We start from the raw sequence: 23,429 nt of genomic DNA on the forward strand, positions 1-23,429 counted from the left end.
TCCCAAGGCATGCAGTGGAAGGGGTGGGTGGTCCGGTGTTAGGGCTCCCTTCCCTGGAGAACAAGGGAGCGCACAGCGCCTGCCCAGCCTCCGCCTCTCCAGCCAGCCGGGCTTGCACGCAGGATGCGGGTGGGTGCAGCTGCGGCTCTCCAAGGCGCGTTGCTAGGTTCAGTTCGGCTCTACGTGGCCGTCCCGGACCTAGAACCTAGCCTCCCTCTGCAGCCCGTTTCTTCTGATTGAGCCCTAAGCTTGCTTGCTTGCTTAGTTTCCAAGCGATCGTTCCCTCTGCCTCCGCTGGTCTGGGCTGCTTCCGCATGCCTTCCTCCTCCCAGGCGGAGCATAAAGATGGGCGGAATGCTTCACTGAAGTTGGGAGTCTCTGAGCGTGTACAGAGTACCTCTCCTTGCTTGGCCCGATGGAAGTGGACCTTGGGTTGAAGCAAAGAGGGTGAGGTCGGCTGCATCGCTGCCCCAGGGAGGTTGGCATTGCAAAATTGGATGCCAAAGGGGGCTGGAGAAGGGGCAGAGGGGCAGCTGCAGGGGGTTGGAGAAGGGGCAGAGGGGCAGCTGCAGGGGGCTGGAGAAGGGGAAGAGGGGGCAGCTGCAGGGAGCTGCAGAAGGGGCAGAGGGGCAGCTGCAGGGGGCTGCAGAAGGGGCAGCTGCATTAAGGAGCAGGAAGATCTTAGCCATGTTTTATTTATTGACTAAGCTGGAATCAAACAGCATGCTAAACTCTAAACCAGAATGGCTGGGTTGATATATTCAGCCCGTGTTTCTCAACCTTGGCAACTTGTGTGGACTTCAATTCCCACTCTGACTTTGCTCTACTTTCTCAAAGTGCCACCACTGTCACATTCTTTCTTTCTTTTTTTCTGTCCATCCATCCAAAAGGTCTGCCTGCCTTTCTGTCTACCTACCTACCTACCTACCTACCTACCTACCTACCTATACCAACATAGATCGATCGATCGATCGATCGATCGATCCATCCATCCATCCATCCATCCATCCATCCATCCATCCATCCAAAATGACTGTCTGTCTGCCTGCCTGCCTTCCTGCCTACCTACCTGCCTGCCTGTCTTTCTGTCTACCTACCTACCTATCTACCAATATAGATCTACCTAACTACCTACTTATCTACCAATCTACTTACCTACCTACCTATCCATACATTCATCCAAAAGGTCTGCCTGCCTGCCTGCCTATCTACCTATCTATCTACCTGTCTCTGTCTGTCTGTCTGTCTCTCCATTTATCCATGTTCAAAGCGCCAGCCCTTGCAGGCACATTGGGAAAGTAGAACAAAGCCAATGGGGGAGAGAGGGAGAGAAAGAGAGAGACCTGATGCATCTGATTGAAATGAGGCCTAGTTTAGATTGAGGCCCTTTTCCACATTGAAACATCTTTGCCAGCACATTGAAACCTCTTTGGCTTCTATTAAAGGTTTTGTGGACAAAACATGGTCAAGACTATCAGGAAGCTCTCACATTTTGTTGAGGCTTTAAACAGGATCCATTGGACCAGATCTCCACCCTAAAAATTACTTTTCCCCAATGTATTACAGTGCCAATTCTGTAGAAGGCAAAATGTACTGGTAAATTACAAGGAGAACACACACACACACACACTCTCCCTTCTAACCCTGCTGGAGCAGGTGATTGGACTAGAATAGATATCTCATTATCTTTCTCCTCCCTCCCTCCTTCTTTATTTCTTTTTCTTTCTGTTCCTTCCTTCCATCCCCCTTTCTTTGTCCCTTTTTCTTTCTTTCTTTCTTTCCCTTTTCTCTTTCTTTTCTTCCTTCCTTCTCTCTGTCTCTCTCTCTCTCTGTCTGTCTCTGTCTCTGTCTCTGTCTCTGTCTCTCTCTCTCTCTCTCTCTCTCTCTCCTTTCTCTTTCTTTCCCTCTCTCAGGCTCACCCCATTGACTTGACCTGCTTGGGCAGGTCCTTCCAATGCAGTAGGCTCAATGGGGTGGACCTGTGGGGCCGGCACCTAGAACGCGGCAGTGTCGGCATGTTTGAAAAGTAGAGCAAAGCCAGAGGTTGGTAATTTTTGCTGCAAAGAATCACAAAAGCTTCTGGGTTGTGCACAAGAAGGGACACACATCAATGCAATTCAGCAACATAAAATAATGAGATACAAATAAAACAAATCAACAAGAATCAGCAAAGCATCTCTGATTAGATTCTATTCACTACTAGTATCTAATCAGAGATGCTTTGCCGATTCTAGTCCAATGACCTACTTCAGCAGGGTTAGAAGGGAGTGTGTGTGTATGTGTGTGCATGGCTGTCAAAACTCCAAAAACGGGTCAAGTATCTCTGGAGAGGCTAGTCATAAATTAGAACACTTGCTAAACAACCGGCCATTAAGTGAGGACCACTTGTATTTGGTTTGCCAGTCACCCGGCCACGCCCACCCATCACATGACCACCAAATCACACCTACCCCATCATGTGACCAGCAAGCCATGCCCAGCCAGCAAGCCACACCAGCCAGTCACGTGACCAGCAAGCCACACCCTCAAATTAGGCCCATAGAAATTTGAATCCCACCCCTGGGTGGGCGGCACCGAGGATGAGTTTGTAGCACCAAGGAGGCGGTGGACTGAAAAAGTTTGGGAACCACTGTTCTATAACAAAAAATAGTCTTGCTATTTCAAATCTAGATTTATTTAACATTATTACAAGGACCAAACTGGAGTGCCAACTGGTTAAATATTATGTCCTCTACTGCTAATATTAGGAAAGAGAAAGTAACAATGTAGATATTCAAAGTTGTGTGTGTATGTGTATGTTGAGCTACAGCACAATTATCCTTCTCCTTATATTTTTATTATTTGATTTATTTATATCCCACCTTTATTATTTTTATAAAAAAGTCAAGGTGGTGAATGTCTAGTTGAAAGTATAATGAAATAAGTACTTCATGCAAAATATCTCAATAAAACCCATTGTTTCCTTTTTATATCTTCAGCAAAGGCCCACATTTTATATTACTTCTCATGTTCATAAATTTGGTTTGTAATATGATTAGCTTTATATAAAGTTGTTATTCCAGTTACAGAATGTATTTACCTGTCATCTCACTGGAGATGCTACATTACATTTTATTAATTGTGCTGTAATCATATCAGCACTTGTTTTAGATACACCCACTGAATCTCTCATTCCTTTAAACTTAGTAATGTTTTAATCATTTAAGGTTAATTATTATGCTTTTATTTCCTTGTGGGTGGATGAAGTAGAAAAAGATGGAATTAACACCTTGTCATACATTCAAGACTTCTTCTTTAGATTTTTTCCTCTTTCGAAAGCAAGCGGTTTCCCAATTAGAGTGACAAAAATAAAGATTAGTCAGTTTTAATGAAGGAAATATGCAGCTCCCTAGATGAAACAGGAGATTTTATGTCGCAATGTTTTTTCATAGTCGGGAGCAACTCTTTCCACTCCTGCTAACTTACAGGTTATTTCATCCAGAGAGCTAGTTATTTCTAATTAGCCTTTTGTAAAATGGTACCCTGTTTGGAGCACAAGTCAGATTTCTCAGTTGTGGTCCTTTGTGGCTCAGAATTTTTGAAGCGTTGGTTACAGCTCACATACAGGTTACAGAAAACTGCTCCAACTTGATTTACAAAGCACTGGTGATCATTAACTAGCATGAAAGCAAGAAAAATTTAAGTCAGCCCTGAAGATCTTTGAAGTTGCAAAAGAGACCAGATATTGTCTTGCTGAACGTAATAATGCTCAGTATTTTGCAGGAAGTACAATTGACGAAGAAAAATACAGTATGTCTAGTATATACACTGCTCAAAAAAATAAAGGGAACACTTAAACAACACAATCTAACTCCAAGTCAATCACACTTCTGTGAAATCAAACTATCCACCTAGGTAGCAACACTGATTGACAATCAAATTCACATGCTGTTGTGCAAATGGAATAGACAACAGGTGGAAAGCATAGGCAGTTAGCAAGACATCCCCAATAAAGGAGTGGTTCTGCAGGTGGTGACCACAGACCACTTCTCAGTTCCTATGCTTTCTGGCTGATGGTTTGGTCACTTTTGGATGCTGGCGGTGCTTTCACTCTAGTGGTAGCATGAGACGAAGTTTACAACCCACACAAGTGGCTCAGGTAGTGCAGCTCATCCAGGATGGCACATCAATGTGAGCTGTGGCAAGAAGGTTTACTATGTCTGTCAGCGTAGTGTCCAGAGCATGGAGGCGCTACCAGGAGACAGGCCAGTACATCAGGAGACGTGGAGGAGGCTGTAAGAGGGCAACAACCCAGCATCAGGACCGCTACCTCGGCCTTTGTGCAAGGAAGGACAGGAGGAGTACTGCCAGAGCCCTGCAAAATGACCTCCAGCGGGCCACAAATGTGCATGTGGCTGCTCAAACGGTCAGAAACAGACTCCATGAGGGTGGTATGAGGGCCTGATGTCCACAGGTGGGGGTTGTGCTTACAGCCCAACACCGTGCAGGATGATTGGCATTTGCCAGAGAACACCAAGATTGGCAAATTTGCCTCCAGTTTCCTGTGCTCTTCATAGATGAAAGCAGGTTCACACTGAGCACATGGACAGACGTGACAGACGTGTCACGTCTGTTCCCTTTATTTTTTTGAGCAGTGTATTTTCCTTCTGGGCACATCAAAGTAAGTCACATACACATCTTAAAAATTTAAAATCAGCATACTTTACTTTTTCACACATTTACATCAAATTGGTTGTTTGTCAATTTCTAAGCATCTGAGGTTTTTCTTCTTCTTCAGGTATTTGATCAGTTGTTGTCACTAATATAGATGACTGATCCTTTTATGTAATTTTGTGGACTCTTCAGCATCTGGATTGCTTGAGACCTGGCAAATTCCTAGTTACCTCTTTTCATTTACAATACAGAGTCCTCAGCTTACAACTGGTTGTTTAATGACCATTTAAAATTATGATGGAGCCCCCCCAAAACATACTTACAATCCAGTTCCAATTCCCCCATAGTCATGTGACAACATTTTGAGCACTTGGCACCAGCCTGCATTTATGGCTGTTTGCAGTGTCCTGCAATCACATGACTGCGATTTACATTGTTTTTCCCCGAAAAGTGTTTATTTCTGATCTTCCCTTAGTAACGACCACAAAAACAGGTCATAAAATCAGCTTGTTCACGGACTTCCGGTTTGTCGGCTTCGCGAGCGGCAGGGATTAGCGAAGCTGCGCGATCCCTGCTGCGCTAGCCGCTTTTGGGGCTCCGATCCGGACGGGTACGGAGCTAGGCTGCCCTGCAGGGGCAGCTGAAGGTAGGGGGGATCCGGAGGGGGGTTTGGGGGTGTTGCAGACCCCCTCCCCGGCCGGCAGAACCCCCTTTTCCCAAGACATTGCAGCGGCGGTCCGTAATGGCCGCCACAAAGAAGCTGGCAGCCGGGTAAGAATGCGCAGGAGGAAGTGGAGAAAGTTTTTGAAAGGAGAAAGTTTTTCTTGGTTCCTAGGACTCTAAGACATATTTAACAAAATTCCTGAAAAGTATGACTTTCTGAATGATACCTTCTAGAAGAGGAAAAAGGCGGCAGTTTGGTGGTGCTGAAAGGAAAGCTTACCCTCTTTTCCTATGGAATAAATAAGTGGATATTAAGAAACCTATTTTTTCAGGTGAAAACTGGCTTTAGCGATGAGTGGGAAGAGAGAGGACTAAAAAAAAAAAAATTGGTATGCTAAGACTTTGTTGGAGGAGATGCCTTAAGGATTTGAAGACTAAAATATATTGCAATAAGATTTTAAGAAACAGATTTGGACTTTCTTTCTCCCTGATTGATACTACCCCAGGAGGAGAAAGTGAGAACTCTGCCTTGGTTTGGACTGATTGATAACTTTGGGACTGTTTTATTTTTTCTTTGGAATATCCTGGTTGTTGTAAGAAGAAAGAAGGGGAAAAGAAAAGAAAATATTTATAATGGCTCTTTCTATTGAGGAACTGAGAAAAGATTATGAACAAGCAAAAAAAAATGGTAAAGCTGGTTTGAAAGAAGCCTTCCTTTTTTTAGAAATGGCGCTTATTAACTATCAACAAACATTACAACAGATGAAGACAGCAGAAGAAGAAGAAGGAGAGGAAGCCATTTTTAATAAATTTCAGAACTCGACCAAGAAAGAAGGAAGAGGGAAAAGAAGAGAAATAAAGGACTTAAGATTTAAAAAAACACTTAAGAAAGGGAAAAATAAGGTGCAAAATCAATATAATGATAGTAAACAAAAGGGAAAAGGAACACGACAGAGAAGGGAAGCCAGTAAGGCAGAGGCTAGAAGAAGGGGGGGGGGGGTAGAAAGGTTTGTTGGGAGAAGAAAGAAAGGGAAAAAGTGGAGAAAAGCTACAAAGTTTTGAAATTAAATGGGAAAAAAGGAATCTTTTTTAGGGATAAAGGATAAAGTATAATTTCTTCAAAAAGATTTTGCAAGGTACATAAGATGATATTGTAGTATTGTACTAGAAATAGAAAACTTAAATGGTTTAAGAGTTGATAAGAGATTAAAATGTTGAAATGTTTAATAATGATTGGTTTTAAAATTTAATAATATGAGGGGAGGTTTAGAATATTGAGTTTTAATTAAAGGGTTTAATAAGATTATGGTATTGATGTTATTATAAAATTTCTATTATAGTATTTGTTTTTAATATTTAGATCTATTGTTTAACTATATATTTAATTATTCTGGATGTACTATTTAGATAGAATGTACCAAGCAAAATCGGATTGGGTATTGGGCGTTATTTTAAAGGTTAATTTGATTAATTTAGGGGGGAGATAGAAAGGCATCATACTCTGATTAGTGATTTCAGGAGAAACTTCTTTTTTTTTTTTATAAGGAACGAGACAAAGGGACAATAAAGAATGGACAAAAGATACAAATATAATGACTCAAATTAAGATGATTAATTAAGATAGAATTAAGAAGAGTGAAATATGTGGAGAAGTTAATATAGAAGACTTAGAATGGTAAATAAAATAAGTAATGATATGTAAGATGAGCATGAATATAATTGAAGTCCATGAAGAGAGAGATACCTGGGTCCAAGTTACTTTCCAAAAAGATTTTTTTATGTTTTGTGTGTTGTGTGTATATGTTTTTTTTTGGGGGGGAGAATTAATAAAACCTTGCAGAAATATAGAATGAGAATAATGGTAACTAAGTCAGAAAGAAATAGATGAAATAATAATAATGAAATTGAATAAGAGTAAAGAGAAGTAAAGAGAAATTGAATAAGAGGTTTTTGTATGTTTATATGGAAATGGTTTAAAATAGAATTATAATTTATCTGACTTGTTAAATTTATAATGGAAAAAGGTTTAAACATGTAATGGATAATGATGATTTGTGTGTTTTGAAAATTAATAAAACTTGTTTTTTTTTAAAAATCAGCTTGTTCACATGATGAACCATCTTATAACTATTATGGCCAGTTTTCATTATGATCATAAGTTGAAGGACTACCTGTATTTGAATAAACACTATTAATTCAAAAGTTAAGCAAGCCCTTCACAAATAGAAAAATGTGCAATTTCCAATCCATGCCCTTGCTACAGGAATAGCTTTCATACCAGACAATATGTGTAGGATTTAGTAAATAAATTCTCATTTGGATATGTTTTTTTAACTGATGAAACACCGACTGGCCTGGTAGGTGATACTGTCTTATTACTATTTAATAAGCAGGCCTCTTGGTTTTGCAACTACAAAAATAAATGCAACTTATGTAAGTTGAACTAGGAAGTTCTATATTTCCTACCTATTGTGGAAAATATATTGACATGTCCAGCTTATAAAACAGTTTGTAGATATTTCAAAAGAACTAATGGAGAAATTGTTAGGATTGGCTAATAGGGCTATGCAAATATTTCAAAAGATGAACTTCAAAATGCATAGAGGTACAGCTGAAATATCTGTTCCTGGAGAGTAATGACAGCCACCTTTTCCCCAGGGTTATGCACCTGCTTCAAAAGCTATTCCCAGCTCTACCTGGATGAATATGCATGCACAGCTACTTGTCCTTGTTGGGGAAAAAATTTGAAGAGAAATGTCTGTGCATGCCCACATATCAGACAGATGGAGGCATTTCTGAAACAACTGGTACAAGAACAAAAAAAGACATAGCTACTTTAACAGTGGGGAAAGTGCTTTGGGTATAATGCACATGTTCCAAATGTGTATTCTATTAGTACCTTTCCTTAAGATTTCCTAAACAGAGCTGAAAAAATTGAAAACCCAATACCTTAATATCAAATCCTATTACAACATTAAATTCCCTTATACTAATATTTTTAAATGTTTCTTTTATTTAAATAACAACCTTTAAAAAAAATCCATGTCCAAGCAATAGAAGTACCCAGTAACCCCTTGTTATGATCATTTCCATACTTACCATTTTGGCTTGCATTGAGCTCTGTGTACTATGCTCTGAGGATTTTTCTGATTAGGGAGCAAACTACTTAGAGCTCCATGAGCCATAAGCACAGTAAACAGGTCCTCTGTGCAATAGATCTAGAGGACAATAGATGAATATTTAACCTCACTTCAGTTACTGGTTCTAATCCACTTGTCTATTATGCCGAATCATAGGGCTGGCTCTGGACAGTGTGGCTGACTCAATTTTTTTTAAAATGCCTTTCATAGCTGGTTCAAAAGTTTACAATATTCATTACGTATGCTGCATTCATTACCCATGTACCAAGTGCGTTATTACTTCAATTAGTATTTCCAAACATTATTGCAAAAAAATAGCTTCCTGTTTTTAAGTAGATTTTACTTAATTTATGATCTTGAGTGCACTGCAGCATTTGTACTCATGAAGCAATTTCATGAAAATTCAGGAGCTACTATTTCTGAAATACTAAAGTTCATATCAAATTATAAAATACTATGATTATTCACAGTCTGATATTTCACATAATTTTTTTAACAGAATACCAACCAAACTTGCAAATTCATTACCTGAATATTGAAAAATGTATAGACAGGGAGAGTTAAACCTGTACTGAACTCAGATTTTAAACAATAAGCAGTTGATGTTGTTGATTTTCCCTTAGAAAATAAAGTAGTAAGATAATAGCATGATACATTACTCCGAGCTAATTACATGCTTACTAAAAGTGAACTATGCACTACTTTTCTCATGTATTCCCATGTCCTGTGTATTCTCACTATCTAACTTGAAGATAGAGACAAGAAGTCATCTGGAGTTTTTTGCTGCATTGCTGTATGTTCCTTAGCACTCAACTTTACAAAAGCCATTAGAGGCCTTGAACATCCCTTAAGTAGATAAGATGATTAAAGAAGCAGAAAAAAATCAAATTAACATCTAGGTAAAAATATGACTTAAGTCTACTTTCCTCTTAAGGCACTATATTCACTTTGGAAGTATTCTTTGATCGTGAGCTATCATCAAGATGTCACATATGGCAGTTGTGGAACTGTTTCACAATTATGCTTGATGTCACAATTGCAATCCTTTGTGGGTTGGTCATATTAACAGTGGCTAAACAAGCTGCTTTGACTATTGCCACAATTCCTATCTATTGAAGTATCCAGAACTATCAAGAGGTGCAGCATCCAGTTAGCACAAGGAACAGATATCAAATGAGGGCTTTACCAAAATATTGCAACTGCTTGCCAATTGCTTACAGGACGTAATGTAAGGTGGTAGAGTTGACTTTTTAAAACCATATCACTTTTCAGGCCTAAACATCCAAAGGCATGTTTTTCCTCATTAAAATAACTATCCCAGAGTTAAGGTTTGCAGGAGAAACTTTGTGAAGATGGCCCTGGCTATCAGAGATCTGTGGTTCTAAAAGGAGGAGAGAACCTTAGGCAGCATTCCTTCCAAGTTATGGAACCCATAACCCATCCGCTCCAGTCTCTCAGCTTTCAGAAAAATCTATAAAAATATAGCTTTTACCATGATTTTAATAACTATTTATTGATCCCAAAAATTGTACAGCATTTTAAAGTTCCTTTCAGCTTTAACAATTGTGACCTGAAGTTTTCTTGTGTCTTGTCACTGGGGTAAAATTATTTGAATTCTCCTCTGGACTATTACAGCAGTAGCAGTCATATCCCTCCTTCTAGCAGTTTATTTCTATCCACCAACCACTGAATTTATTCTACTCTTCCTTGTGCTGCATTTTTTTTGCGCTATTGTTGTCTTCTGAATAGAAAGAATTTATCTGTACCAAAAGCAATTCCTTCCTTCTGCTTCACAGAGCAACTCATGTCCCCTCCCAGTCTTCACTAAATCCAATTTACCATTTAATCAAATGTTTAAAGAAAATTAAAAAAATATTTTCAGAAATAAACTTCATTATTATAGCAATCACGAAGAGACAGACTAGTATGGTTACTTACTTGTCATTGTGCTCTACTTAATTGCAAATCTAATCCAAACTATATACACAAAGTAAAGGAAGCCTAATTATCCTCCATTCTCCTGTTTGCAAAAAAATATAACCACACCTTCAAAGAATTATTGGCACATACAAATATCGTAAGGTGACAAGGAAAAATAACATCAAAACCACAATTAAAGGCCACTCCTATCAGAACATCAGAGATCTGCCAAGGAGGGAAATTTCCAGCTTGTTTCCTTCCTTTGAGGGGATCTGTTTTCTTCCTTTTATATTTTCAGGTTTCATAATCCAGATGTATAATTATACAATTACTCTTAACTCTACAGAACAAATGAAGCCATACTTTCTATTCAGAACATACATTTAGTAGATGCTTCACAAAACTCAACTTCTTAAATGACACTATTGTGGGTGCAGTTCATATTGAAAGAAATAATTATTAGATTGATAGGTGATATTTGTGTAATAAAGTATGACAATTGTTCAATTCCTATTGCACTGAATGTTCTACACCAACTCCTAATATTAATGAACTTTAGCACTTATATCTGGTACTGTTACAGCTGTTGTAAAATTCTGTTTCTGGCACGCTATGCAATTGCACACAAGCTTGGAGATACAAAATAATGCACCATTGGCTGCCACCTTTGCGTTACTTGGGCATTTGATCTGAAAATCATAGCTTAATAAATTGTGAAATTTAATTCTAAGGATTAACAAGGAAAAATTAGGATTACTGATGGAGTAGAAAGCATCCATCCAAAAGTATAGATGTGTATACATGACACAAAGATGTATACTTATTTTATTAACAAAATAATAATATCTTAATAGTATAATAATAATAGTATAATTATCTTCAAATATCTTTTGCAAAACTTCCATAAATCCAAAATAAGTATAGTTTTCTAAAACACTTAGTGTTTTTTTATGATTTACTAAAGAAATATTCATAGTATCTTACCTGAAATCTGTATGCACAGAAGACTGAGTATGAACAGAAAAAATAAATGTGACTTCCTTTTCCATTGACAGCACCACATCTGAATTTCATATAACATCCTATGGAACAAGGAATGAGAAAAATTTACATACCTTTTTAACATTCCTGATATTACAAACCTACTTTTTCTTCAAAGAGCTGCTTTCTTCAATCTATTTTTTCTTGCATAGTATATTAAATACTTGCAGTCCTTTTCTATTTATTTATTTATTTAGATTTTAAATTGATTTAAATTAATTTTATTTCCACAGACTCTGGACAGTTTAAAATATTTTAGTCATACAACTGATAACCACAGTATAACTGCTATTACTTATTTCTTATCTAAAACAGAGAAAGTTATCTGCTGATGTCCAAATGTTTCAGAATAAAGCTGCTATTCATGAAATGCACTCTCAAAGTACTATTGTCTGAATGGTACTAAAAACAAGGAAATAAGTCACATTCAAATTTACCAAATCCAAGATCTTTTTCCACCGATTTAAAGGGGTAACAACAAAGGTGGGTATAAGACTGGAATAGCAATATAAACCTATAGTCCATGGCTGAAATTGTACTTGTGTTCCATCAGCCAGTGGATTAGTGGAAGCCTTGCTAGATCTTACAACATCACCTAGTTTACTGTAATATACAGGGGAAAAACAAATAGCTATTCTGATATTAAAAACATTGTCTTGGTTCTAGCTGCAACATTAAAAATCACACAAGGATGCTAGGCCCTGTATTCTCTTCCGTGCATCCAGTGAAGATTTGGGGTCAATCCATCTGTCATTAAAGAGACATGAAAATGAAAATGCATATATTATTACAAATGGGATCATATGGGTCACCATTCTGTCTCACATCATAGACAGTCTTTGAGTATGGTAAATGCAATAATTGCTTAAGGCTAAATATGTCAATCAAATTGGATTACATTTACAAGAATCAGAATCTGGAAACAAAGCTAGTCATCATTACTCATTAATTGGTATCTCTGTGAAATACGTGTGTCAGCCTTCAAGATTTTCTCCCTTTGCTTTGCATCTTTTGGCTGTCATAAGTAACGGGGGGAAGAGGGGAAGAATGGTTATGGGAAGTGAGCTGGAGGTGTTACAAACCAGAACTGTATAAACTGGGGGGGGGGGTACATTCTTGCTTAGGTTTCTATCCTATGCTATGCACAGCTGCAACCCTTTATCAAACTATGTCAAGGTCAACGGACAGAAGCCTCATCACCACCTGGAGATGCCCACAAGATGATATACACAACTTTTAATTGGATGAACCATTTGAACTATTGGGGGTGGAAACGTTGCCATTACTTTGTATATGTGATTTACGCGCCCATTTTCTCAGATTCAGAATTCTTTTGTTGCTACCACTTGATTTCCAGTAAAAGATATATTTTCTCTAATTAAAGGAGTCTAAGTATTTCTTTCTTGGATTTTGAATGGAGCACCAGCTGACATTATTCTGAATCTCCACATTACCAGCCCACTCAGAGAATTAATAAATTTTCTTCCGAGGGGGTCTGAACACAATGTCAAATCCAGCCAGCGACCAAGAAGACCTGGGAGCAACTGGAGGACAAGATTCTCTGCTGCTAGAAGAAGCAGGGGAAGCCGAATTTACGCAGCTCGACTTGAGAGAAGCATACTACCGGGTTCAAATTAAGGAAGGGGATGAATGGAAAACCGCTTTTAACTGCCCAATGGGTTGTTTCCAATTCAACGTTCTTCCATTTGGCCTACAGGGGCCCCCTGCAGTATTCATGCAAATGATCAATCAGGTGTTGCATGAACATCTATACAAAGAGGTGTTGGTTTATCTTGATGATATTCTTATCTACACGGAGACTCGTGATGAACATGTGAAACTAGCGCGGTCAGTTTTGGAAAAACTTCGAGCCACTAAGCTGTATGCAAAGTTGTCCAAGTGTGAATTCCACCAGGAAAAAATTGACTATTTAGGTTATCGCATCTCACATGAGGGCATAGAAATGGATCCGGGGAAGGTTCGTGCCGTCTTGGAATGGGCCCCTCCCCGCACCAGGAAACAACTTCAAAGTTTCTTGGGATTCGCCAATTTTTACCGTCAATTTATCCCTGCTTTTGCGAAGATAGCAATGCCAATCACAAATCTCCTAAAAACCAAAGGGGAGGTGAAACCAAAGCCTAGTAAACCACTAGAGTGGTCCATGGAAAGCTGACAACGTGTGATCGTCATTACCAGCAGGGAAGAGGAAGCTGAGATGAATGTATTACCCCTTTTCTTTAACTTCCTTTTGTACATCTGGTTCAGAGACAATGTGCTCTAATTGGTGATTACTGCATGCTCACTAGTATATGAACCACCCCACTGCATGCAGGCCAGGAGAGAATTGCACTATGATTAACCAAAGAGGCAGGACAACTGTTTCCTCCATTGGGATATCAGATCCCAATGCTGACTTTTGCATCACTGCATCTACTAAGGAAATAGCTATATAACAATGATTATGCTACTAACAGAGCCAAGAGACATTTGCCTTTTGCAGTTCACTCTAACCTATGCAGCATCTTCATTACTAATGATGTTTTATTTTATTATTATTACTATTAATTCTCCCATCCTTCCTTTCACCCATCTCCTCCCACTTATGACTATATGACTGTAACTTTGTTGCTTGTATCCTAATGATTTTTATTGACTGTTTTCTAGTATGATTTGATTGCTTATTGTACCCTATGACTATTATTAAGTGCTGTACCTTATGATTCTTGACTCTTGACGAATGTATCTTTTCTTTTATGTACACTGAGAGCATTTGCACCAAGACAAATTCCTTGTGTGTCCAATCACTTGGCCAATAAAGATTTCAATTCTATTTAAAAATTCTAAGCTGTGTTTTCAGCTTGGCATAAGTTAGTATCAGCTGGTGTGCAGAGGGACTTTGAGGTTAGGATGGCAAGCGAAGTTAACTGGTTCAGAGAAAGCAGTTTGGGGTATCTCTGGGGATACAAATAAATGGTACACTGCTACCACAACATAAAGAGAATTTACATCAGGCTTGTCAAACTCAAGTCCTGCAGGGTGCTTAGATCTGGTCTATGGGGCGCCCTGAAAACAATGAAGGATTGTTGCCAGCGAAAAAGGAATGAGCTCCATTTTTGCTGGCAGAGGGTTGCAGGAGGCTGAGTTCAGGACCCCGTTTTTGCTGGCACCCCGACACAAGTGACATTGAGCCCCCACCCCCAGGTCAAACACAGCCATGATGCGGCCCTCAATGAAATCAAGGTTGACACTCCTAATCTACATTGTGCTCCTCTTTATATTCTATAGCTACAAGTCCACTTAACAAAGGGCATTCTGACTAGATTATAAAAAGTATAGTTCATCAGTATCTAAAAGACTCTACGTTCTCTACTTCTGCTACATATGATCAAAAGGGGAAATGAATGGGTAGGCACTGGTGACATACATGGCAGAGATGTAGAAAGAAAGGAAGTCACACTCTTGATCCATTTAGATTTTTTTTTTCTGGTCGACTCAGTTACATCTTGTACAGCCCTCCTTTTCCAGAATAAAGTTGTATTCTGAAGCTGACTCTTAAATATTTCTTCCCGATGCATAACAGCAGGGTTTTAAAGTTGCCTTCACTGATTTTAGTGGAAAGTTGTTTTAAAACCTTATTGTCATGTAGGAGCTATAGGCCAGTGGCTGACAGTCATTAACTGCATTTCGTAATATATAAAATGAGATTGCTAATTTATTAAATATCATCAGCCTGTATTAATATTAACCCCATACTTGTAGCTATCAACAGAATATTTATGTTCATTAGATTCATGACAATTGTGCCTACGTGAGAAAGGGAATATGAAGCAAATCAAATGCAGCACTTAGGTCTTCTGAGAACATCTGAGTTTCCTCACAGGCGGCCTAATATTCTCCAGATGCCTTACCTCCAGTTCCATATGTCCTTCCAGAATTATGAAAGATCTAATCTAAAACATCAGTAAAACAAGAAGTCGTTTTGAGATTAATCTCCGTGTATGGAAAGTATCTCCTTCTTGGTTTTTCTTTTCAGACAAAAGCAGCCATTTTACAGGGAACTTATATTTCTAATACAACTTAGCTCTTCCCTTGATAATGGCACAGAGATTTCTTACACAGGACAGAAAAATGTCTATGTCTGTTAAAGGTAAATGTACAAACAAGATCAGTTTCATTCTAGTTAAAAATTATACAACAGTATTGATTTTTCATAAATAACTAGCCGATTAATCAATCACATTTTTTCTTTATTGAAGTGTTTTAAATTATCAACTCAGAAAGTGACTCAGCTTTCTGAAGAACAGTAACATTAAACTTAATGGTAATCCTACACTACATGTTGCTCTCTGAAATATAAAAAGCTCTTTGATGAAGCCAGACATGCTAAAATAACTGGATTAGCACACAACACAATGATTGTCCTGCATGTCAATGCAATTGCAAATAAATCCTTGCTAAAATTTCTGAAAATGAGATACCAGAGATCCATAATGAATGGTTAATAAATGAACACACATATTCTGAATTCTTTACTAGATGAAGTAGTTTGCTTGTATGTTTCTTAGTATCATTTTTCTATACGTGTATAATACTGAAATAGTCTACAGAGAGGCTAAGAATATTAACTAAGAAAAAATGGCTGAAGAAATCTTTATATTTTAAGGATAGGCTGTACTAATTCAGTAAAACAAAGTACCTTATCTATCCAGGAAAAAACCCCAAATGGTCAATGTACTATTATTCCACAGCTATAATTTTCAGCTAAGCTAAATAGTGCAAATGCATACTCCATTTTGAATATTAAACGGTTATCATTTTCAATCAACCCTACTTAAAGAGATCTTTTCTCACCTTGAAAGAGAAATCATGCCTATTAAAATTACTCCAAGTTCCTGGAAATCTTATGTATCTGTAAGGTAGCCCTTAATAATTATATCAGATTTACTATTAAAATCAAATCCACTCCCTCCCTCTCACTCACACACACTTAAACTCTATTTTCTGGATTGGAACCTTTTTAATACCAAGTCCAGCATAGGCTGTAATTAAAACTTTTCATCATACAATACTTTTAAATACAGCACTCCCATTTTGTCTTTCCCCCCATTCTTCTCCACAATCCCTTTTCTTCCAATCTGCTGCAATCTCTTTTAGGATTAGTATTGCAATGTCCATACATTGATCCTTCTACCAGCGATCGTCACCAAAATATTTCAGAGGTGTTTTTCTTCCCTCAATTGCTACCATTGCAGCCACCAGTAACCAACTGTGGTTCTTAGACTGTTACATTGTGTGAGATATACATAAGTCGTAATAAATTCAGTAATCAGACAGAACACAGTTCACATTATTCTCAGCAAAAAATCAGATTCACTTAGATGCTGTTGTTGAGGCAGGGTGCATTTGGTTTAGTAACTTATAAGAAGTTTGTGAGGAAGAAAGGAAAAAGGGAGGCAGAGAGGGAAGAAAGGAAGAAAAATTTCAATTTTATTAATATTTTTAACAGCTAGAGTACTCTGAGCATTGTGGCTGTGTTTTGAGGTATAGTCCATTAATCTAAAAAATTTATGCTCTAAACCCAACGTGTACATAACATTCCTATCTATAGACTTAGTAGATTTCCCATGTTTTATTTATGGAGGCCTAGGCCAGAGAGATAGCAGCCAACAGTTGTGATCAAAATAATGATAGGAATAAAGCCTGAAATGATTCTTGTAAGCATAATGTATTCAGGAATGCCCATTACTATTTACTAGCATGCAGAATTCCTTGGAGGTATTATCTTTTATATGAAACTTGATGATCAGTTTTAAATGCTATCCAATAAAAAGGAAAACAGTCTACAAGAAAATGGATAATAAATATCTCAGTTTAAGAGGAAGACAGATAGATCGACAGATCGATAGATAAACAGACATATTCTATTTCGGCTTACCACTACTTTTATGAAAGTGCCATAATTCACCTTAAAGCCTTGCTTTTGTTGATTACAAATGCTAGTAAAAATGTAGCAGCTGAAATGAACCATTAATCTTAAATCCCATTATTTTAATACACATATATTGCTGATTAAGCAATTTACAAGACAGACATATTACAAAAATCGAAAGGAATTAGAGGGATGTTTAGCACTACTGTGCTATCAATATGACGTACTGTTATAGAGAGCTCTATACAACTCTCTAAAATGGCATGCAACAAAGCCTGACTTTGGAAAGATTAATGAATAGAATGAGTTATAAGTTTCCATGGTTTCATTCATATAATTATGACCTTGCATGACTACCCATCAGAACTACTAGAATTCATGCAGCTGCTTACTAAAAATGAAGTTTCAACTAAGAGAGATCATGCAAATAGGGATTTCCCTTTGAATACCATTTTGCTGATATTATACAAAGGAGAGAGGGGGAAGGAGAGAGGGAAGGAGGGAGAGAGAGAAGGGGGAGAGAGAGGGAGAGAGAGAGAGAGAGAGAGAGAGAGAATATGTCACAGTTGTTTCCTTTAAAAAAGGATAGAGTTTGAAACTTCCAAAATACTTTGGGAAAAATCAACAACAAATAAAATAAGATGTAATAGAAGGATATTACCATGTGATATTAACCATTACTAGTAATGTTGCATAAATGATAAACTGAGTTCACTTCAACTTTTTCACTTCAAGTTTTGTAATTAATAATCAGGAACTGAACCAAATTAATTATAAAAGTTAATGACTGCTATGTATTGGTTGCACAAATGTGGGTTTTTTTTTTCATTTTAGCCTCAGGGTTCAACAGTTATTATAATGCAATCTTATCTAATTTCACTATCATAACAATCTTGATTAAAGTATTGTGTCCCATCTTCAAAGCCAACTATTCATTTAATACACTATCAGTCAACAAACTTATCCTGTGCACATTTACTCAGGAACATATATACTTTTCAATTTAGTTTATTCCCCACCAAGTGTAACAAGATATCAGGTTTAGACTTTTTCCTTAATCTATCCTAGTACTTGTAATTACGCCTCCCTACATCATAGTAGTAGAACACAAAGAAGGACAAAAACAGAATACAATAAAATTCTCCTAACCCTAACTCTGTCTTACACTGGTGTAAAATCATCTATGCCATTTTATACCTGCCCATATCCCCATAACATTCTCTTCAGATCATTCCAGCCATTTATAACTTGTAATAAAGTTTTTCAAACACTATATATCCCCATTTATAACTTTCCTTGCAAATTATTCAGAATAGTTAATTGTTTTATAATTGCTTTATAGTTATTGGTTTTATTATTGTTGTGAGCTCCCCAATGTGGCTTAAGATGGGCAGCTGTATAAATGTTTTAAATAAATAAATAAATTGGATTAGTATGATGGACATAGCATAAAAATATTGCTTTTTAAGATTAATTTCAATAACTAGAGGTTTTTTAATCCAAACCAGGCAGACTTTGGGGTAAATTTCTTACAGGAAAACATGTTTATGAAAATGTTGTTTATCTTCAGTAATTTGCTTCATTAAAAGTTCCTAAGTGCTATAGATAAAATGGGACAATTTATTTTCAAAATGATTTTCATTATTACTTCTTGGCTCACAACTACATATTATCATTTGACACTTAGCAAGTATCAACTCAAAGCAAAAGTAATGAGCATCTTAGGTCACTATGCAATATTATAATACTGCACATTCTCTCTAATATGTTAGTCCAGCCACTAGGAAAGTTAAATGCATCATCATTCAAATGTCAATACCATATTTTCTTCCTAAGATAGACAAGAAGATCTGTCACTGGCACCTCAGCAACCAAAGAACTTTGAAAGGTGGTGAGTATCTTTTTTCCATGAGTTTCCTTTTCCTCTTTTCGGCACAGCATCTTTTTTTAGCTGGAAGTATTTCTTTGTAAAATATTTGTAAAACAGTTTATTCACATCTTCTCTCAAATAAAGCTGGGCTTTTAAATCACGCCACCCCCAAATAATATTTAGCTGAGATCTGAGACTACTTGTCGAAGTTCTACACAAAAACTGAAAGTAAATGTCAATTACTTTTATGAACTTTCCATCCAGCTGCACTGCAAACCTGCAAGAAAACCCAAACCGTCCATCTATGGCTTTAAATCCACCAGGTGAACTCATTTGGTTTAAAAAAAGAAAATCCACAGAAAGAACTTTCCTGTGATCATCCAGCTCTCAGCTTTCAAAGATTGGGCTAGGTCTGTTCCATCGCAGCTGGGCTCTTTTCTTTTTAACTTTTTCTTCCTTAAAGTTAGCTTTTGGGGCCCTACCTTTTTCTCTGCACAGAACGAGTCACCGGATCTGTCCTGATGACACACTAAACCATAAACCCCCGATCCTCATTCAGCCAAAAGAAAGTCAAGTCACTAGGAATGGGAGGGAGAACAAGAAGAAGAGATAGAGCACCAAATCCTTTGGCTGGAATACACCGTGCAAGGGAAGCGTACAAGACAAAACGCGTTCGCTTCTCCAGAGAGGCTGACAAGGGAACCGAGACCGATTCGCAAGGCTTGAAGGAAAAGAAGGGACTGGAAAGTGGGGGGGAAAGAGAAGGGAAGCAAAGCGCGATTCCTTTCAGTAAGAACAAGTGCCGAGGCAGAAACGTACATGCTGGCATTACTTGGTTTCAGTTAGCATCCTCTGGGGCGGGATTCTTCTTTTTCCTCCCTTCTTCTGGTCCTCGTCTAGCGCCGGGCTGGTAGGAAAGTTCACGAGGGAAACCCCATCGCCCTCGTTCCAACCACCTTCGTTTCGACGGGCAATAAATAAATAAATAAATCTGGGACCCGACGAAAGCGATTTTTTTAAAAAAAAAAAAAAAGGAAAGGGGAAATTGGGCGCTGGGTTTCTTTGCTCCTCCCTCTCCGAAACCTCTTCAAAACTTTTCGAGACCAACTCGGTGAAGCGATAAACTGGGGCCACCCCGGAGCGATTTCACCCGCCTCTGCGCCTTTCTGGCAGGGGAGAAGCCACGCAATCTCGAACAGGGGTTTTTGCGCGACTCAGCCTCTCGTTTCCCTCCCACTCGGGCGCTTCCCGCGAAAGTTCGGGGAAGCCGAGGGGGAAAAAAAAACCCAAACCTGCGCTGTTTGGGGCTTCCACGTGGCCCCGCACCCAGAGAGAGACTCAGGGCTGGTTTCTGCGGGCGGCCGCCTCTCACCTTCTAGGGGCCGGCTTCCAATTCCGAGCCCCACCCCGGAGTGACGGCGGGGACGGGAATGCATCCAAAAGTTTTCGGGCGGCGAGGGCTGCCCTACTCACGCGAATGATTCACCCCGTCCGTGCCCGAAAGCAGTCCCTAGTTTCAATTAATCTCTCGTCCCTCATACTCGCGAACATGCCAGTGACGTTTGCTAAAAGAAGAACGTGGTTCAAGAATAGAACAAAATAGAACAGAATAGCTTTATGGTCACTATGAATGTACGCTAATCGGCACGCACGAAAATGAAATTTCGTTGGGTGCACTTCTGGCCACCTCCAATATACACTACATGACCATGAAAATAAAGAAAGAAAATTATGTATATATATCCACATATATGACACAGAGAAACAACACAGTCTAGTCCAGATGTATGCATGTGCAGCAGAGGTGGTATTTATTTATTTATTTAGTCAAGCGATTATAAGATTACAGGTATAAGTATAGACATAGTTATGAGTACATGAAATGGATACATATAAGAAAAATAAAAAGAAACAATAGGACAGGGACGGTAGGCACGTTGGTGCACTTATGCACGCCCCCTACAGACCTCTTAGGAAAGGGGTGAGGTCAATAGTAGACAGCCTAAGGTTAAAGTTTTTGGGGTTTGGGGAAAAAAACCACAGAGTCAGGTAGAGTATTCCAGACATTGACCACTCTGTTGCTGAAGTCGTATTTCCTGCAATCAAGTTTGGTGCAGTTTACCTTGAGTTTGTATCTATTGTGTGCTCTTGTATTGTTATGGTTGAAGCTGAAGTATTCATTGACAAATAGGACATTGCAATATATAATTTTATATACTATACTTAGATCAGACCGAAGGCGGCGTAGTTTTAGGTTTTCTAGGTCTAGAATTTCAAGTCTGGTTATTCAGCAGGTTCTGACCAGTTCTGGAGAACGGGTATTGGAAATTTTGAGTAGTTCGGAGAACCAGCAAATACTGCACCTGTCCACATCTATTCTTTGCCTCCCGAGTCCCAGCTGATCGGCTGGGTCTTCTTTTGTTGCCCTGCATAGGAGAACGGAGCTGGAAATCAGGTTAGTAGGATGGGGAGAGAATGGAATTTTGCAGTTACCTTCCCTCAGGAGTGGGGAGGGAATGGGGATATTGCACTATCTTTCCCTGTCATGCCCACCAAGCCACGCCCACAGAACTGGTAGTAAATTTTTTTTGAATCCCGCATGGCGATTGAAACTAATCTTGCAAGTTTACCAGAGGGATGGCATAGGGAGCAATTACAGAATCGGGTAGTACTACTAGAAACACTTCAAAACCTCCCCCCAGAGGGGAGCAACAAAAACAGGCAGTAAAGTGGCTGTGTGGCTTCACTTGGTGACTTTCCCTTGGGGCAATCTAAGTAGGCCCTCTTTGCTCTCCTCCAAATACAGTAGAAAGTGCACTCCAGGCGCAGTTGTGTCAGATAGCCTTCCATTTCTAGTTACCTGAGTTGAAGAACTGTAGATCTGGAGGGCATCAGGCTAGGTAAAGCAATCATAAGGTCTCATTCTCCCTTTACACTACCTTGTACTTGTAAACCTGCAAGAAGAAATAAAACAAGTGATCTGTTTTCATTCCTGTAATGCTATGCAAAGGCAGGCACAATCAAAACATTCCTCATGGAATCTTTGTGCACCTAAACTATGATACAAACATGTCCTGGCAATATCGTTTTCATGCTGTGCCAAATGATACTCATCCACCTATGAATAAGACAGGATTAAATCATTCTTAGCTGTACTTGTGTTAAAGTGGCATTCCCTTTCATTCTGTCCTTGTCCCAGGGCAGCCTCAGTGTTTTAAAATTTCTCTAGGTTTTATTAATCATTACCTTGGACAGAAATAAGATTGCAGCGAGTTGCATTAAGAGAGAGATACAATCAAGATCAAGTGAGGTACTAATGCCACTCTATAAAGCCATTGTAAGACCACGCCTAGAATACTGCGTCCAGTTTTGGTCACCACATTATAAAAAGATATTGAGACTCTATAAAAAGTGTAGAGAAGAGCAATCAAGATGATTAGGGGACTGGAGGCTAAAACATACCATGAACGGTTGCAGGAACTGGGCATAGTCTAGTGAAGAGAAGGACCAGGGCATACATGATAGCATTGTTCCAATATTTGAGGGGCTGCCACAGAGAGGAAGGGGTCAAGCTATTTTCCAAAGCATTTGAAGGCCAGACAAGGAATATTGGATGGAAACTGATCAAACATGGAAACTTATTTCTGATTCAACCTAGAAATAAGGAGAAATTTTCTGACAGTGAAAACAATCAACCAATGGAACTGCTTGCCTTCAGAAGTTGTGAGAGCTTCATCACTGGAAGTTTTCAAGAAGAGACTGGTCTGCCATCTGTCAGGAATGGTGTAGGATTTCCTGCTTGGGGGTGCTCACTGGACCAGAAGACCTACAAGGTCCCTTTCAATTCTGTTAATCTATTTGAGTGGGGATAGTAAATATGTCAGTATACATATATTTTTGAAGGGTGGATAGGGAGCACTTCAACTCATATAATAAATCTGAAGAGATTCCATACAAGGACAAGGGATTAAAATATCAAGACCATGCCCCCAACCTGTGACTGAGGACACAACCCTTTTGTGTGCATGCCATCTTGACTTTTTTGACCCCTAGGAAACCACTGATATTCACTGAATCTCACAGAACAACAGATTTGCCTCATTTGTTATGAAAATGAGGCAAATCTGTTGTTCTGTGATACTGCACTATCAAAATACGCGGAAAAGTAAGCACACCCCAACTAAAAGGGTTCCCCCCCCTTTTTTAACATGTG

At 38.7% G+C, this 23,429-nt stretch overlaps 1 protein-coding gene across 3 annotated transcripts in view; it reads right to left on the reverse strand.

Moving 5' to 3' along the window:
* Positions 1–20,613, reverse strand: part of ADGRG6 (adhesion G protein-coupled receptor G6) — a 109,121-nt gene extending 88,508 nt beyond the window's left edge. For 2 of the 3 annotated variants that reach the window (XM_087970676.1, XM_087970671.1), the window contains exons 1-2: positions 20,049–20,538; positions 11,361–11,458 (exon numbers count right to left, since the gene is read on the reverse strand). In XM_087970676.1, the coding sequence (XP_087826802.1) occupies positions 11,361–11,458; positions 20,049–20,065 (115 nt within the window). In that variant the 5' untranslated portion in view covers positions 20,066–20,538. Of the gene's footprint in view, positions 1–11,360; positions 11,459–20,035 lie in introns of all 3 variants that reach the window. The other variant, XM_087970681.1, reaches the window with a different exon arrangement.
* Between the last annotated feature and the right edge of the window lie 2,816 nt (positions 20,614–23,429).

The sequence above is a fragment of the Notechis scutatus genome, chromosome 1 (assembly GCF_049901735.1).
Source record: "Notechis scutatus isolate UNSWTSFEM ecotype Mainland chromosome 1, rNotScu1.2, whole genome shotgun sequence".
Taxonomy (NCBI): domain Eukaryota; kingdom Metazoa; phylum Chordata; class Lepidosauria; order Squamata; family Elapidae; genus Notechis; species Notechis scutatus.